The sequence below is a fragment of the Oculina patagonica genome, chromosome 6 (genome assembly GCF_052425735.1).
Source record: "Oculina patagonica isolate OP01 chromosome 6, crgOcupat, whole genome shotgun sequence".
Taxonomy (NCBI): domain Eukaryota; kingdom Metazoa; phylum Cnidaria; class Anthozoa; order Scleractinia; family Oculinidae; genus Oculina; species Oculina patagonica.
In genome coordinates this window covers 26,897,859-26,913,311 of record NC_135763.1, presented here as the reverse complement: position 1 = coordinate 26,913,311, position 15,453 = coordinate 26,897,859, and the positions used below count along the sequence as shown (strand labels likewise).

Sequence of the window (15,453 nt, the reverse complement as noted above, 5' to 3'; positions counted from 1 at the left end):
ATCAGCGATTGTTTATTTATTTATTTTTATTTTGAGAGTATTTTTTACGTTAATCAACGTTAAATGGTTTACTTGTAAAACGCGACAGTTTGTCTAGACAAACTTGAATGTTTTACACGTGAGAAAACGCAGAAAAAAGTTTGCCTTTCACGGTCGCTCGAAAATGGTAGTAAAAGAATTTGATTGGTTGAATAAGACATCAGCTGTCAACAGCTGTCAAACCATCAAGTTTGAAACCATCAAAGTTCAGAAATCCACAAGCTGAAAACGTCAAGTGGAATCCGAATTTTAACACGAGTCCTTGAAGTTCTTAGGACTTTTTATAGTACAACACAGGATAGAAAAGTAGACTGTTCAGTGAAAACCGGCTGAATTCTGGCCCATGAAAACTTGCACGTTGTTAACTTGACAACTAGAAAAAACAAACTGCTCAAAGCTTGCGGCTGGTACTTCACAAAATGCGGCCGTGCGGCGTGTTTCGCGAATCATTTACAACCATCGGATTCAAGGGAAAAAATAGAGTCGGCTGCTGTGATTGCTGTGGCCTTCCATTCATTGTACTGTTAAGGATATAGGAACAGGATTGTCTTCCTGAATTGTATTGGAGGTTTTTAATTTCTGGACGTCTGCTTCTGGAATGACAGGTAAACTTGTGTTCGATGTTTTCTTTGTTTTCGCGCTTGTTCAATTTTTTCTAACTTTGCAGCAGCTTGTTTGAAGCTTGAAATTCAACCCCTTTTGCAATAAAAATTCCTAGGTTTAGGAGTGAATTGTTTAGGTGTCTCTCGATAGCGTTGCGAAATCCAAGAAGCGATGACCTCGAGTAAAGTTCACCGTCTTTTGTTCGCGAGCTTCGGCGTAGAATTTACCGAGGTTGTTGTCTAGCTTCTTTATTGGTCATTTTGTGAAGGCTTTTGGCAATTTTTCTTTCATGATCACGGCACCAAGCTGTTTTGAAAACGCCAGAAAAAATTATTCAGTATGTGTTAAGTCTGAGTTGTGTGTGTATTCGCTAGCTAATTTAGTTTTCTGTTTTTCGAATTGCTGTTTGTTTGTTTTGTTTTTTTACACGAAAATGTAGCTGTGCGTGTTTTATCTAAAATTCCGTACTTCAATAATGTGAAACTCATATTCAAAAACTCAGATAGCCCATTTTGTACTATCTTTCGTTTTTTTCGTTTCTGCTTTCGTTATAATGTCTTCAATTTCGGCCTTGAGTTGTGTACAAATCTTTGGTTGGTTGTTTTGTTGTTAAGCTTACTTTCCGGCTCGGTGTTTTTTCCGTAACTTGTACCGAAATTTCCCTTTCTGTCGCCGTGCAATTTGTGCTGTTAGGAACAGGACGTTTTAAATTAACTGACGCTAAAATCTCTTTTTCATTCTCGTTTTTCCAGGTCAAAAGGGTCAAGACAAAACCCGAGAAAGACGTTCGGGAATAGTGGTCGGCCATATTGGGTCGATGGCGTGACATTTCCTCCGTACATCTGGACTCTGATAAAGTACACTGTTTCAGCCAATCAGAGCGCGCGTTATATGAAAACTTAATTTAAATAAAGATGGTAAATGTTAAGCTCGCGGTGATCACAGAGCTTAAAATTTACCATCTTTATTATTTACTACACACTTGATGATTGCGACATTGCAGTATGCAGGACGCGTGTCACATATCGACCTATTAAATGGCCCAGCTCACCATGAGTCTCTCGTAGCTCAGTTGGTAAGAGCGCCCAACTGGTATCGACACCGCGGCAGAACGCACTGCGCATGGGTGGAAAATTAACATCCGGTCAGTTTTGTATTTCCGGTTGACTATGTAATCCAGTCGCGTAAATACAAAATTCCCGTCGCGCGAAGTTTAAACACAAAACTTAAGAAATAGCAAAGAAACTTAAGGAAAAGAATGGTCTCTTTCAAAAGTTTATTTATTTTTGTAGCTTCATACTTTTGCACCATGGGGTTTCCTGCTTGCACCAACATTGAAAATGATGCTTGAAGTTTGTAGGTCGCTAGCGTTCGACAGTCGACAGCGGCAATTCGTTTTCACGGTTTCTATTACTTTTCCCACTTTAAATTGCTTGCAAATTAAAGGGCGACAAATGAGAAAGAAAACTACGTAAGACCAAAATAAAGAACCACTGAACTTTCAGGTTTAGGCGAGTTAGATAATTCTTGCCTTCACTGAGAAAAAAGTCACAAAACAAGAAAGAAAACAACATTTGCTCAGTGTTTGCATGCTTGGTTCAACAAGAATGAGATTGAGTCTTCGAGCGATACTCCCGTACTACCTGGAGTTTTTGCTGGATTGAAAGCTGTTAGCCGAGAAGCTAAACAAGTTTATAATGTGTTTTCATTCAAGACAAAGGCAATTTGATTTCTTAATCCTCCTCACAACGTCGAATATATTCCTCTACTGACTTGGCGGATGTTTTCCACATTTACAGTCCGTGTGGCTGCCTCACGCGCGAACACGAAACTTGCAGATTCACACATGGCGTTCAATTTACCAAACTTTCAGACTATCGTACCGGTTCTCTCTCTTCAATCTGAAAGGAAAAGCAGAATCATAGACTTGTTTTACAACTTGCTTTAAACCAAAAACCGAATAATTAAAAATCGAAACTCACTGCCGGGTGTAATCAAACTGAGTTTTTTATACCTCTGAACGAAAAACAAACACGAATAAGCGACTGCATGCTCTTATTTTCCAAAAGTTTTAGGATAAATAAATGTAGAACTGAAAATAATCAAAGCTATGAATTTAGTCAAGGTTAATCGATTAGGTGAAACTGGCAAGTAAAACTCCGCCTTCCCGCCTTGTGTGAAAGATAAGCTTAAACTTATTAAAGCTTATTATAAAAGCTCATCTACTGCTCAAATTCAGAATCAAAACCTTAGTGAATCCACGACTTACCTTTTTTAAATCTATCGAGTATGGTTTCGGTCATATTTAGCTTGTAATCCACGACGACAGCAGATTAAAACACCGCAATTCACGAAGCAAAACAACTAAACGTCTGCCGCGGTGTCACTGGTATCTGGGAGGCCATGGGTTCGATTCCAGTCGGGGACTCAGATTTTTTCTTTGTCCCATGCTCATGCCATGATTGTTGAACAGTTCATCTTCGTTAGAAATAGACATAATTAATTTATCCACATGTAAAGAGCTCAGGAGCCGTAGCTCGTTACTGAACGCTCTCGTGAAATAAAAATAAACATTGTGTCTAGATACCCGGCAGCCGGGAAGTGTTTTCAAAATACTACATACCCGGCAGTCTGAAATTATTCTAGAATTTCCACGGAAAAACCAATCCAATCCTCCTCAAAACTATAGATCTTTGCTTAGAAATGCCAAGCGATTTCAATTATAGTTTTGGCTTTGTGTTTGAGGAAATTTTCGAGCTTGGGCATACTACAAAATCTTGATTCTTCGACACTTAGAAAAAATTCGTTCTCTGACTCCGGTGTCAACTCTTATAGAATAATTTCTACAAAAACTGAAGTTGAAACCCTGCGAGAGTATTCGATATTTGCTGAGAAATGCGAAGCGATTCTAAATAATGTTTTGCTTTTGTTGTGGACGAATTCTCTTGGCTTCGGCGTACTATAAAATCCTCGACTCACGGGCACGGTTGTTCAAAAGACTAGATACCCGGCAGTCAAAAATTCATGAATAATCAATACATTCAATATCAACAAAAATGATCATTGAAACCTAGCTCCCGAGAGTATTTCAGTATTTCAATTTTCGGTCGGAAATACCAAGCGAGTTTTTACAATGTCAGTTTGGTTTTGCACAAATTGTACGAACTTTATGTGACTCACGGGCACGATTTTTCAAAGACTACATACCCGGCAGTCAAAAATGCTTCCCATTTTTCCATCAAAATTTCCATTTGAACCTGCTGAGATGTCGGTGTAGAAATACCAAGCGATTTTCCAACTTGCCTCGGCAAAGTAGTACAAAATAGCTACAAAACGCTTGAGCGTTCGGTGACGAAAGTCCGCCACCGATGTAACTTCCGGTGTGACACTGGTAAAAACTGGAAAATTTTAACCGTTAGCCGTAAAATATGTTAACCGTGAAAAATTGGTCAGTAATTATAAATAAAACAGACTAGATCACTTCACCGTTCCAGAATGGTCGTGAAACCTTTAAAATGTTTTTTAATAATGGAAATTAATTTTTAACTTTCAAAAACAATGAAAACTAATTTTTCACTACTGTTAACCGTAATGAAAATATATATAAAGTAACCGTTAGCCGTAAAGAAGCTAAAATTTTAACGGTTAACCGTAAAAGTCACCACCCAATTGGGACCCTCGGGGAAGAGAAGAACGAGAGTGAAAAACAAAGAATTTGTGACTATAGTCAATTTATCTAAAGCAAGCTCGTCTGCCCATGGTCAGAGCCTTAACCAGACCTATGCAATAGACGAGGCAAGATCTTTCTCGGGGGTTCTGAAACTCTTTCAGAGACATTTTTCCCAACAAAACAAATTTTGTTTTTAATTTTGGGTAAAAATTTAAATCAAGACGAGGCAAGTGCCTCGTCTTGCCTCTTGCTAGTTACGCCCTTATGGTCAGAACAGATGTTTTTACTTTTCTAATCTACCCGGACAGAGGACTGGAACGGAACAGAGGGCTGAAGTAACAGTAAGCCTTACTTTTCTTTTTTCGTGGGACAGGGTCTGGCGAGAAGCTTTTCCAAGCTTGCTTGAGGCTAGCCGGTAGTCAGATTGTCAAAGCTTTGTATGCTTAGTCCACTCTCTTCCATGTACTTGTTCATGCTGAACTGTTTATATATTAGGTTGTCGGTCGGAATCCCAGGGGGGGGGGGGGGTACTCCGGGATCAAAGTGACGGGGATGATCGAATGGAGGCAAAACTCAGGACCCAAAAAAATCCCTAAGTCTCCCGACATTACCCAAAAAAATCCCTGGACCAAAAAACAACGCCCAAAAAAATCCCTAGTCAAATTACCCCTTAATTGCCAAGGCCGCGCCAAGGCACTTTAGTTTCATTTAAATACCCCAAAAAATCCCCTATTTAAATCAAGTCACCCAAAAAAATACCTGCCAAATTCTCCTACCCAAAAAAATCCCGGAATCGAAAATTTCGACCCCAAAAAAATCCTTCGCACATCCCCGTCACTTGGATCCCGGAGTACCCCCCCTGGGGTCGGAATACAGTAGTGCGTTCATTCCTGACGGGGTGACTCTATTCGGCGGAATGGCGGAATGACGGAACGGCGATAATGCCCTAAGCTAACCGTAAAGCAAACCGGAGTAAAAGCCAACCGCAAGCAAACCGGGGTGAAGCTAACCGCAAGCAAACCAGGGTGAAGCTGAACCAAACTAGTGACATTCCGTCGTTCCGCCATTCCGTCGATAATTCCAACCCTCTCGTTCACACGAGGAGGTCTGGGTCCCATACTTTATAGTACTCTTCGGAAGACATTCGCTCGTGCCGAAATTTCACGAACCCAACACGAAGGTTGTTTAGCTCACTGCATTCCACGCACAAATAATGATGATGTTTTCGAAAACGAAATGTTCTCTTGAAATTTGTTTATTGTTTGCCTTCGCTTTCCTTGTAAGGACTTCAAGTGAAAGTGAAACTACCAGCAAGAAACAGACAAGAGGAACAACTCCTGGTAAATACAATTTTACGATATTTTTGCCACGTTATAAAGCTCCGAGTCGATATATAGCCATGTCGTGAGATATTCCACATCAGTCCAAATCGCCTGTGCTTCATTATGCATTCAGTTCTTTTAGTAATCATGCGTAGAACGAGTCTTACAAAGTAATTTACATATTATTATTGGCCATAATTTGTAATGGGGTTGTGAAAATCCTGTCTTGAGGTGGCTGCCTTCTTGCTTGATGAGCTGATATGGTATGAAAATTTATGGCGAGCGTTCGCTTGATGGAATTGACATTTCTTTTTTATTTTAAAGGAGTTTGATCGTGAAGCTTAAAGTATATTTAGATCTGTTGATCTACGTATCTAATCCTATATAATATTATAATGTACACACGCTATTTCACTCTTTTGTAAACAATATGGTAGTTTTCACCATTTAGGGAAGTTTTGTTCGCCCGACTTGGATCTATATTATTAATTAAACGTGACCGATAATCGAATTCGAATGAATCAAATTATCGATCGTTCTGCGCTCAGCAGGCGTCGAACACTCGATAATTTGTAGTGACTTTATAAATTTTTGAAAGATGATGCAGGGTTAATCTTTAGGATTCTTAGTGCTGAACACAGGGGGTGGAAAAAGCACAGTACAAATTTAATTCAGTCGGGTCAGAAATAGTGTTTGTTCTAGCTTGTAGGGTACGTGCTAGATAGCCTCCTACGCAGACGTTCTTAGGGCTACGTGCTAGAGGGTTTCTTAATTTTTGTGATCATCTGACTTGTGGGTGGCAAAGCTGCAAAAGGGGGGTCCCGTTCATGACTTTACCATTTTCTGCTTTACTTAACGAAAAATAAAACCTTGTGGGATAGTCAACCCTAGCTAGTTCACACAGAAAATATGGCAAGCATATTTTTTTACGGGTTTGAACAGGTACCTGGCAACAGGTCACCTAATGACACTACTGGTTAAAACTAAATATCATTTTTGTGTAAAATTTTACATTTAACAAAATGTTTTGATCCTTTGCTTGCCTTGTATTTCTTGCATTGGTGTTTACAGGTTTGTGCTCTTTTGAGTTTTTTAAAGTCCATTGACTTTTTTGACGACTTTTCAAAGTTTTCTATGACCTAAAAAAGCCTGCCTTAATTATTTTGTACAATCAATACCATTTTCCATGACTTTCCATGACCCACACTTAAAGCTGATTTCCAGTCCGTACTGCGCAGACTCGGGGTTTGTTTACGTTTTTGTTTTGAATTCGTTGAAACGTTACACTTCGGTGACAGCATACATGAAGTTTTTTAGTCCGCCATTACAGTTCGCTTCGTTCAAGAACTTCCGATGAGCTGAAACGTCGGTTTGAAATAGCGTCAAGGTTCTTCTACTTGTTATTATTTGTTCTGCAAGGATATCTGGCGTTAATAATGAAGAAACAGATAAGTTTGTCACGTAATTTTTAGTTTTGCTTTGTTTGTGAGGCTCACATAAACATTGCAGCCGAGATTGCGCAGTACGGACTGTAATTCATCTTTAAGTTCCATGACTTTCTAGGCCTGGAAAATGAAATTCTAAATTCCATGCCTTTCCAGGTTTTCCATGACCCATGTGTACGAACCCTGGTTTACATGAATTCTTGTGCTTGTACTTTGGTTTAGTTTGCAAGTGGGGTAAAAAATAGCATGCTTTACAGATAAGACATTAGAGATCAATGATTGTATATTCCAGTTCAGTTTATACCATTTTGCAAAAAAGGGTGTTATCATTAAAATTATATGCAAACAATATTATGGGTACCAGTCTTCCAGTGCAAAAATCTTATAATTTGTAACTATATGGATCATATAATTAAAATTATGGTGTTTGTGAAGAAAAGACCATCTGGTTTTACTTACTTTTTTTTCTTCATTTTCGATTGATAGTAACGACCTCAAGTGATTCCACCATGGCAACTGCAAAAGGTATTTAATAATTATTTTTATGCTTTGCCTCAATCCTATAAGGTTATCACAATGTTCAACTTGTGTTTTTGTGACTTTTACCATATATTTTTCTTGATTGAATTTCGTTGAATGTTAATATATTTTTTTAACTGTATGTTATTACAGTTAGTGGTGATAACGCTCACCTCCCACCAGTGTCGCCTGGGTTCGATTCCAGCCTAGTGCCATGTTGGTTGAGTTTTGTTGTTGGTTCTCGTCCTTGCCCCAAGGGTTTTCTTCTGGTTCTTTGGTTCTCCTCCCTCCAAAAAAACCAAAACTCTAAATTCCAACTTGATCTTGGTTGCACATACTCGTCTCAACAAGCTCCTAAGCTGTTCTGTGTAACTGATCACAGGCGCGTAGCTGAAGTTTTTGTAAGGGTGTTCGTATTGACAGGAATATTTATTAAGGGAGGTTATTTAATACGAGCGCCGAAGGCGCGAGCCTCTAGGGGGATCTGGGGGCATGTCCCCCCAGAATATTTTGAATCTAGAGGCCCGGAAATGCTATTTTCAGCATTGTGTACGTCAATATTTCAAACTCGATGGAGTGTAAAATAACAGGTATTTTTAGTCATAACAACAATATTTTCGGCGTTTTGTTAACTTGATACATTCATACATACATACCGGCTTAGTACACTAAACGTTTTACAAAAGCTTGACGTGTGCTGCAAAGGTTAAGTCCCCACCCCGGCTCCACCTTCAATGTACTAAAAGCGGCGTCAAATCGTCAATATGCACTAAATACACCATAGTTAGTACTAACTATGAATGCACGTATCACCTGGGTCCCCCGAAATTGTAATCCCCGCATTTTGTTTATTGATACTCCATTTATCAAATCCCGGACGCCTGTTAAGGAAATACTTTTTCAGCAATGGGATTATTTTGACTACATATAATACTAGGGCACTAAGATCCATTCTCCTAACAATTTAATACTTTCCCGATACTTTAAGCGTTTTCGTGCAGGGTAATTTAAAAGCTGCAACTCTCAAAGTTTGTTTTCCATTCCCCCACTATTTGCTAAAAGCTAAAAATAAACAGTTTGTGTTTTCGGTCCTCCATTATTGACCTCCAAAGGGGGTTCGTTCGAACCCCTCGAACCCCCCTCCTACGCGCCTGGATCAGTGATGTGGGTTAATAAATTACATTTTTTTGCAACATTTACTTGGCTGGCATTTGTTAAACAAGATGATAAATTTCATTATAATTATTTGGGAGCCCTTGTTTTCTTCTCACTTCTCAGTGGAGTGTATATATCAGGTTTGGCATTACTTTCCTAAGCTATTATATCCTGACTAACATGTTTCCTTCATTGTTTCATTTGCAGGAAACCTGAAAGTAACTTTGGCAATATTTTCTGGTCGTCCTGATCCAGAGTGGCAGGTTCATCCAAGTGACCCAAACTATAAGGAAATTGAACGGCTATTGGGCATTGCAAGATCAGGTGGTTTCATCCGCCGTATCCAAGACATGCCATCACGACTTGGCTACAAGGGATTCCTTGTACACGACACAGCAAAGAAAAATGCACAACCAGAGTTGATTTTAGGTCCCCACACAGTGCAACTACAACAGCTGTTACTCAAGACTGTGCCTGATGGTATATTTTCAGAAGAGCTCCTTAATGATATTTCCAAGGAGATTAATACAGGAGCTGCCACACCTGAAGCACAAGTAGTGACTGCATCAAGTGATTCGACCAGCATGACAACTTCACCTGGATCAACTCCTGGTAATGCAAAGTTATCTTAATACCCAGGGGCAGAATCATAAAGGCCGATATGCACAGGGTGGGAAATTAACGCTCGCCCACTCGCCCAGGCGAGTGTGAAAACTGTCGGGCGAGTACAAATCACGGATCACTCACCCGGTTTGGCGAGTACGATTTTCATATCCAGAATATAGTTTTCAAAATAAGCGTCCACCGATCCACGAAACGCGGCAAGATTGCTATTTCCTGATTTTCCCGCCTCTTTTTCTGTACAATTTCGACACTTTGCTTGCAACATACGGGAATTTGGGAAGACGTATCAAATTTAAAACTGCGTTTCAACTTTTGAAGTAAGCATGCTCACGGTTAAATTGTGAAGTAAGGTCTTTTTTTGGCGATTTTTCATTCAAGAAATAGATTGCAGTCTGTATCATGATCGACCACCACTGTGGCACGATGAGTATCGAACGCGATTAAAATTGTTAGGGGATGGGGCTAAATTTTCCTTTCTTTAATGGAGGAGACTGGGCGAGAAAAAATTGATCTGGGCGAGCTCAATTTGAAGGTCACTCGCCCAGATGGCGAGTGCTCAGAAATTTTAGTTTCCAGCCCTGTATGCATGGGGATTCAAGTCCCTGCAGCAAGTTCCTTAAAAGCTTTACACACTTGTCTGCTTGTGGCCATGCCAACCTTAATTTTATGGACAAGACCTGGGGACTTCCATGGACCAAATTTTGGTCTTTGACAAAAATGGGCACTAGTCGTAGGAACTTGCAGACCTTAATCATACTTTTTGTTACCGGAACAGTCGAGTCCCGATAACTCAAACCTTCAAGGAAAATTGAAAAAGGTTCGAGATATCAGGAGTTCGAGTTATCGAGGGTAAAATTACCTACCGGTAGTAAGAAAATGACCTGAAGGGGAATCAAAAAAGGCTTGAGTTAGCGGGAGTTCGAGTTACTGAGGGTTAGAGTTATCGAAATTAAACTATAGTCATTTATAAGTAGACTACCTTATAGGAAATTACAGCTGTTCTTATTAAAGCGTAAACACTACAAAATATATCTGGAATGTTTGTGTTTAGCTAATCACATGCGAGAACTTCAGACCACCGAAACCACAAACAGTAAATGGGTTTCCATCAACTTTAGTTCTTATTTTGTTTCAGGATCACGCTCTGTCTTTTTCAGAAATTTAAAGAACTTCTTTCATATCGAGGGCCACATCCAGAACATGGTTTCAGGGATTTTTGAAAGAAAAAAGGACGGTTACTCTAGCGACGTTTTTGTCGCTTTGACACATGGTTCGGTATGATGTAGACACGTCTAGACATAAGATATAAATGAACACGATAAGCTGAATATAAAATATAAAATGCAAAATTACAGTGGAGTTTTTGTTACTGATTGTAAATCTGTTGATTTTTCAGAAGAACAAGGGTTTCCATTTATTTCGGCAAACGATTTCAACCCTTAGGCAACCAGAGGTTCCGTGATCGTAAGACTGTGCACAAACCTTAAAGGCTCCAGATGAAAATTATTCAAAATATTGGTGTGATTGGTGCGAAGTAAACACCTCAATCGCTCAGTCGTTTGATTTTCGCTTTTCCTTCCCACCATCTCGTTTTACTGTTATTAAAGAAACGAACCTCCATGCTATCAGTGTTTAGGTCTGCTACAACAGTTGAGGTGAGATACAACCGGCAAATGCAAGCTTACCTCATGTACAAATTGTAACATGCCATCAGGCGAACGGTAACTGAAGATACGAATTTGTTACAATTTTTGAAAATCAGTGACTTCTGGGGCAAATCGAAGTGTTGGGCGCATTGAAACATATTCTTCAGAAGGGCAGTAAATGTTCTCAAAAAGGAAGAAACTACAATTAGTGTTTACTTTTAAATTGGAGCGAAACAAGGAACCGAATATTGTTCTGTGGCCGATGTCAACCATTCGTTGTCTGTACGTGGTTTCTGCGGTCTGAAGTTCTCGCATGTAATTGGTTTAAACACAAAGAACATCCCAGATATATTTTAAGTGTTCACTCTTTAATAAGGGGTGTAACGCTTGTGTTAATTAAGGTGTTTGAAATTAATGCAACTTAAATTTATGCGAATTGAAGGAAAAATTATTTCCCAAGAAAGGAAATTAATGCGAAAAAGGGTGCAACATTTCAAAATGAAGGAAATTAACGCAGCGATATTGGGGCCAAAATGATGGAAATTAATGTCATGGAAATAAACTCACTCCAATTAATTGACGGCGTAGAAATTAACCATAACAAAAACTAACGTGACTTAAATTAACGCAAATTTTTGAAATTTGCATTACCGGTAATTTCCTATAATAAGGTAGTTATTGTTTTCATTGCAGGAAACCTGAAAGTATCTTTGGCAATATTTTCTGGTCGTCGTGACCCAGAGTGGCAGGTTCTTCCAAGTGACCCGAACTATAAGGAAATTGAACGACTTCTGGGCATTGCAAGATCAGGCGGTTTCATCTACCGTCACCAAGACATGCCAGCACGACTTGGCTACAAGGGATTCCTTGTACAAGACACAGCAAACAAAAATGCACAACCAGAATTGGTTATTGGTCCGCACACAGTGCAACTACAACAGCTGTTACTCAAGACCGCACCTGATAGTATGTTGCCTGAAGACTTACGCAAGAGAATTTCGGAAGGGTTTGAAAGGGATTGATACAAAAGCTGCCATACCTAAAATGTAAAAGGTGGCATATAAACATAGAACAATTCAACTAACCAGTGAATGTACATTATTAAGCCAAGAACTGTAGTTATCATATTACAAATCCGTTACTGATAAATATATGGGTAAGACTCTGATGAAACGTCAGCCCATGTTAACACTTTTCTTCAAAAAGTACTATGGTTGTTGCTAGAATTTGTTTATACATTGAGGCATTTTTAACAATTAGACAACATTAGCTCAAGGTTTCTACCGGCTGATAGAAAAAAAAGACTGAGAGCGAGCTGTCTAATTGTTTCAGCATAACCCAGTGGCTGATCTATTAAACACACGATACTGCTAAAGTTTATTTCTTGAAGGATTTGTTGAAAAAGTTCAGCGAAAAACTGAGCATGTGCTCCAAGAGCCATCTAACGATCGATAAAAGACACCTGTGAAGCCAATCAGATCGCACATTTTGCCAATAGAGGGCCGCTGGGTTATGCTAATAAACATAAGGCTGCGTAACAAGTGTCTCTGTACAAAGAAAAAGTTCTCGACATTTTTACCGGGTGAAAATTGATGCAGGGGTGGCTTGCAGAAAATAGGAAGAGGGGGATAGGAGAGGAGCGGGTTTGCTGTTAAGTGTTCCCACTTCTCTTCTCCTCCTCCCTCTACCTCCATTTTTGCAGGCATGCTTGCTATGCTGGCTCGACCTTCAAAGTTTATTTTTTTTCCTTAGTGGCTGGCCAGCCATTCAGCCACTGACTGCTCAAGTTTGGTCACCAGTAACAAATTTAAGCGCTAAATTTAAATTAAGCTCACACTTTCAATCCTTCTTCTCAATTTTAGTCGCCAGGCTGGCAACTTCGGTTCCAATTCAGTCACCAGCTCCAAAATTTTAGTCACCATGGCCACTAAAATGGTCTTTTATTGGAGGGTTGAGGCAAATTAAAAAAATAATAAAAATCACTTAAGCCTACAGTAATAAATATGGCATAAAATTCAATCATCTTAATTTTGAGATAGAAGACTGGCCATGTAGCCATATGTCACCTTTGTGCCAAGCACATGTTACGTGATAGTCAAAATAATATATAATTGTTTAATTGATTTTATTTTAGCCAAAGAACAAACAATTGAGCAGAGCATATGGTTTCACTGCACATGTGGAGCTACTTTCTGCTTTCTTTATAAGGAAACCATTGTAGTCTCCAAAATGCAGATCCTTGCGGTCTGCACTAAGAATTACAACCTCTGGCAGCCAGGTACAGATTGAAAGTCTGCAATTCCCAAGGTTCATTCATTGGGTTGTTTTGTGCAAATGCGAATTTTATTATCCTGTTTCCATTACTTTCCCCAATTAAACCAAACCACGGCACCTACCTGCAGACATTCAATAGCATTCTGCAAGCTGCAACAAACTTATACTTGTTTCAAATAATGTAGGCTTATACAAAGTCTAGGTTGGATAAGACTTGCATGAAATAACATTGTAGTAAGGGAAAACTTTTACTTAAAAAGTGCTGTTTTCCTAGTGGAATTTGAATTGTTATTTGTTACAAAAGAAATTTTTGTAATTTAATTTAGATAGAGTTTTAATTCTTAAGATATATCTATAACCTTACCTTACCAAATCTTATGACAGCCATGAGAGATTAGAATGGAAAGAATTTTAACCAAATTAATAAAAGTAATAATCAATGCCTTAACGCGTTTTCATTCCACCTAAACCGATCGATGAAGACTTAAGCTTTTAGGTTGAAACGTTTTCCAAGTATTTTAACAAAACGTTTGTTTGTTTTTAAAAAGCCAGTGTCAAACCTTTTACGTATTTCTAATGGGACATGATTTAATTGACTGAATTTTAACAAAAGCAGGGATGGCGGAGCCGGGGGGTTTCCGAAAAAATAAAGACTTATTAAGAGAAGGTTAATTTAAGCCCCCCCACTTCAATTCACTAGTCAGCCCCCCCCCCCCCCCCCCCAACTTGGAAAATTGCTCCGCCGTCCCTGAAAAAAAAAAAAAAAAAAAAAGCCAATAGGCCAGTTACCATTTGCCTCTGTTTTAAAACGAGTCTACGTGCAGAACCATTTATATGAAAATGAGCCTATACAGGGAGGCTCCGCCCTGAAAGGGTACCTTTAATTTTCATGCTCTAGGTACCGTATTTTCTCGATTAAACGCCGGAATAAACACCGGGTCTCCAAGTTGTATTTGAAAATCAACCCCTTAGACAATTATTAAAGGTTGAATGTGCTTTAAAAATAATGTCTAATTATATAGCTGTCAAAAATAATGAATAAAAATCATTTCTTAGAAACAGGGCTTGAAAAAACTCCTGAATTCAAATAAACGCCGGCCCTATAGGGCCAAGTTTGAAATAAACGCCGGGGGCATTTAATCGAGAAAATACGGTATATAAAAGGGTAGGGATTTCACAAGTTTAGGTATATGAAAGGATAGGGATATCGGTCATTTAGGTATTTAAAAGGGCCTTTAATTAAAATGATTTTTATTTCGAACTGACGCACCTTATGGCTGTATCATTTAAATTAATGAAACGCTTCATAGAAATAACATCAAGAATTCCTGTTTTAGCTATAGCCATGTGCCAATATGTCTTTTTGGTATATGAAATGGGTACCTTTTATTAGTAAAAGGTATACGAAAGGGGTGCCTTTTCTGTCAAAATGGTATATAAAAGGGTAAGGGGTTGGACCTCGGGCGGAGCCTTCCCATACAAAACTTTTTTGAGTACCCTCCCGGGATCCCAATCTCTATTAGTTGCGCACCGCAGCCCGAAGGAATCTGCTGACGTGCAAATTAATTGATAATCTCGCAAATCCTGGAAAAGGACTGCTTTAGGGACTGGTCAATAAGTACGGGGGGGGGGGGGGGGGGTGGGTGGGCCGGAGCAGAATGGGGGTGGGTCATCAGTTTTTGAGCTCTCAAAAAGGGGTGGGTTATGTAATTTTGATCTACACGTAGGGGTAGGTCATCTTATTTATTCACTGACTTTGAACTGCTTAATAGACTGGTTCCAAGAAAAGTTGTATTCATCAGTATATAAAATTGTAAATTTCTCCATGTGAGCAGTTTTAAATGAATTTCTAGCAATTTCAGAAGGCCCAAATATGAAAATTTCCCGGGGGAGCATGCCTCTTATTTCCATATAAGTTTACCACTCTCCGTGAATTGGTTTGGGCTCACCAAGCTGGTACAAAAAAAAAAAAAGAAACCAGCAGAAAAGTCGCTAGAGTTGTCATGTGCTTAGGGGAAACTCAGTTGACTTTTGAGGGGGGAGGTGGTTGGAAGTTGGAAAGAATTGTTTTCAGGCCACTGCCTTATTGTCCTGATAAATAAAGCCGATTTTTGTCCGTCTCTTTTTCCTTCTGCATCCTCGTTCCCAGGGCTTTT

At 39.2% G+C, this 15,453-nt stretch overlaps 1 protein-coding gene across 2 annotated transcripts; it reads left to right on the top strand.

Annotated features, from left to right (window-relative positions):
• Window positions 1–5,462: 5,462 nt before the first annotated feature.
• On the top strand, window positions 5,463–13,739 carry LOC144658296 (uncharacterized). 2 transcript variants are annotated; one of them, XM_078518704.1, is made up of 4 exons: window positions 5,463–5,652; window positions 7,566–7,604; window positions 8,961–9,365; window positions 11,717–13,739. In XM_078518704.1, exons 1-4 carry the CDS (start codon window positions 5,526–5,528, stop codon window positions 12,043–12,045), a joined length of 900 nt encoding a protein of 299 aa, XP_078374830.1. In that variant the 5' UTR covers window positions 5,463–5,525; the 3' UTR covers window positions 12,046–13,739. The 2 variants fall into 2 exon arrangements, with proteins under 2 accessions (XP_078374830.1, XP_078374831.1); XM_078518705.1 differs by lacking the exon at window positions 5,463–5,652 and adding an exon at window positions 5,811–5,897.
• Window positions 13,740–15,453: the final 1,714 nt, after the last annotated feature.